We start from the raw sequence: 2,587 nt of genomic DNA, 5'->3' as shown, positions 1-2,587 counted from the left end.
GTATTCTAATTAAAACCTAATTAGCAATTCACTGTGCTAGAACTTGGATTTTTCACATAGAAATAATTTCGCTATGCATGGAAAGTAAAGATGTATTTTTTGGAGACATAAGAGTTTCAAAAATACAAGGCAGCATATGTGGAATGTAGAGGTGTTAAAAATCTTAAGGGTGGGTTTCTCTGTAGCTTTAAGCTTGAACAGTTTTGTATAATCAGCAAGATTGCCAAACAGTATCAAAAAACTCAGTTTCTTCAAGTGCTTTATTTATCTTTAATAGAACCTTCATCACCCTGGTGTTGTACATTTGGAGTATATGTTTGAGACGCCTGAAAGAGTGTTTGTTGTTATGGAAAAACTCCATGGAGACATGGTGGAGGTGATCTTGTCAAGTGAAAAGGGCAGGTTGCCAGAGCATATAACGAAGTTTTTAATTACTCAGGTAAGAAATCAATTAGAGACAGAAAAAAATATAATGTTTAATATCAAATGTTATCACTGTTTAACGACAGCTTTCTGGCCTTGTGGTTTAGTCCCTACTTCCAGTCTAAACTACACTAGAAAAGGTTGTAGTGGCTTTATTGTGTTATGTGATTTATATCTATATTAATCAGAGTCCATTTGTATCTATATTAATCAGAGTACCAAATTAGTAACGTGTTTGCTGGTCCATGTATTCAAACGTTTCACGAAAGTTTAAAATGTATATTGGCTTAGTCTTCGTTCTTTGGGAATATTTAAGAATGGGTATCACTGTTAGATTTCATAGGTCCTTTATCTACATCTGTCTTGGCTGCCATATGAATACCATCATATGTAATTTTTTCATTGAAATTTCTTTAGAAACTTATGTTAATCCAGCTCATTTCAGTGGTCTTGAATATAAAGAAGTTTGAATGTTCATTGTCAGTTTTTTTTTCTTGGCCTCTTAACTGTTAGAAGACATTTTGAAATTCATACGCTGGAATGAAATTATTTTGGCAATTTTTCTTCTTTATAGATACTTGTGGCTTTGCGGCACCTTCATTTTAAAAATATTGTTCGCTGTGACCTCAAACCAGAAAATGTGTTGCTAGCATCAGCTGATCCTTTTCCTCAGGCAAGTATAACAGCCTCTCTCAGCAAAAAGCCAGTTGACAGCATTGCTAGCTTCCATGTAGCATCTTGTCACCTTCTATTTTTCCCTTAAAAGCTTTACTTGTTTCAAGTGTTTGTATTCATTTTCATCCATTTGTTACCTCCTTGTATCTTTGGAACTGTGGTCTTGTTATTTGGGCTTTTTGGTGATGCCTACCTCAATTATATGCAAATGTGCTTTCTCATTCTGTCTTTTGGCTTTTCCAGGAGTAGCCAATAGGTGACAACACTTGAGTCCCAGAGACGTTACCAGCTCACTAATGGGCAAGATATTAAACCTCATTGTTGTTCTCAAGGACAAGGGCAAAGCTTTTTTTCTTTCCTCACCTTAGAGAGTGGAAAACCAAATATCTCCACAGGGAATCCTCGATCTGAAGTGGCCTGATAGAGGTGGCTGTCCTGCCTTGCTTCTCTAACACCTTCTGGTCCTGCCTACATATGTGCCAGTGCAGAGGTAATTTTGAGGATTATTGCAGATGACATGACACATCTCTGTACTTATCCTTCACCCTCTACTCATAATAAGCCCTTGAGTGGTCATCACTTTCCTGATTTGCATAACGTTTTCCTGCCGTGTAAACAACACTACCCACTTCTGAGTACACTTACCTTCATATTTGCTCGGCTTTTGGAGACGGGAGACTTAATTGTTTTCATATTTTATTTTTTGAGACAGGGTCTCACTCTGTCGCCCCAGGCTGGAGCACAGTGGCACAGTCTCAGCTCACTGCAACCTCTGCCTCCCAGGCTCAATCAATCCTCCCACCTCAGCCTCCCAAATAGCTGGGACTACAGGTACACACCACCATGCCAGGCTAATTTTTTACTTTTTTTGTAGAGATGGGGATCTCACTATGTTGCCCCAGTTGGTCTTGGGCTCCTGTCCTCAAGCAATCCTCCTGCCTCAGCCTCCCAAAGTGCTGGGATTACAGGCATGAGCTACTGCACCCTGCCAAGGGGGACTGTTTAGGTGATATTTTTATGAATGAAAACATACTTTTATATCACTAAATAAGCCACCATCTTCAAATACCTAAAATGGAAACTACCTATTACTTTAAGTAATCCATATCATTTACTGTAAAGGGAAAGTATTTAAAGTATTATGGTTGTATCTAGTGAATCTGAACCAGGAGATACAGACACACAATTGTGAACTGAGTATTTCTGCAAACCCTTTTATCAACAGGTGAAACTTTGTGATTTTGGTTTTGCCCCGATCATTGGAGAGAAGTCTTTCCGGAGGTTAGTGGTGGGTACCCCAGCTTACCTGGCACCTGTCTTAAGGAACAAGGGCTACAATCGGTCTCTAGATGTGTGGTCTGTTGGGGTCATCATCTATGTAAGCCTAAGTGGCACATTCCCATTTAATGAAGTTGAAGACGTACATGACCAAATTCAGAATTCAGCTTTCATGTATCCACCAAATCCCTGGAAGGAAATCTCTCATGAA

The 2,587-nt window shown here is 39.0% G+C and overlaps 1 protein-coding gene across 1 annotated transcript; it reads left to right on the top strand.

Annotated features, from left to right (window-relative positions):
- Positions 1–277: 277 nt before the first annotated feature.
- Positions 278–2,518, top strand: LOC116548217 (serine/threonine-protein kinase D1-like; the record flags this gene model as incomplete). The annotated part of the gene is made up of 3 exons (XM_032273795.1): positions 278–439; positions 998–1,096; positions 2,324–2,518. Coding segments are annotated over 3 exons (456 nt in total), but the record flags the coding sequence as incomplete, so codon positions are not given.
- Positions 2,519–2,587: the final 69 nt, after the last annotated feature.

This window comes from Sapajus apella, unplaced genomic scaffold, assembly GCF_009761245.1.
Source record: "Sapajus apella isolate SASKATOON/1434 unplaced genomic scaffold, GSC_monkey_1.0 scaffold8131, whole genome shotgun sequence".
In the NCBI taxonomy this organism is placed as follows: domain Eukaryota; kingdom Metazoa; phylum Chordata; class Mammalia; order Primates; family Cebidae; genus Sapajus; species Sapajus apella.
Note: the sequence above shows the minus strand (reverse complement) of the source record. Positions and strands in the feature narration are given on the sequence as shown.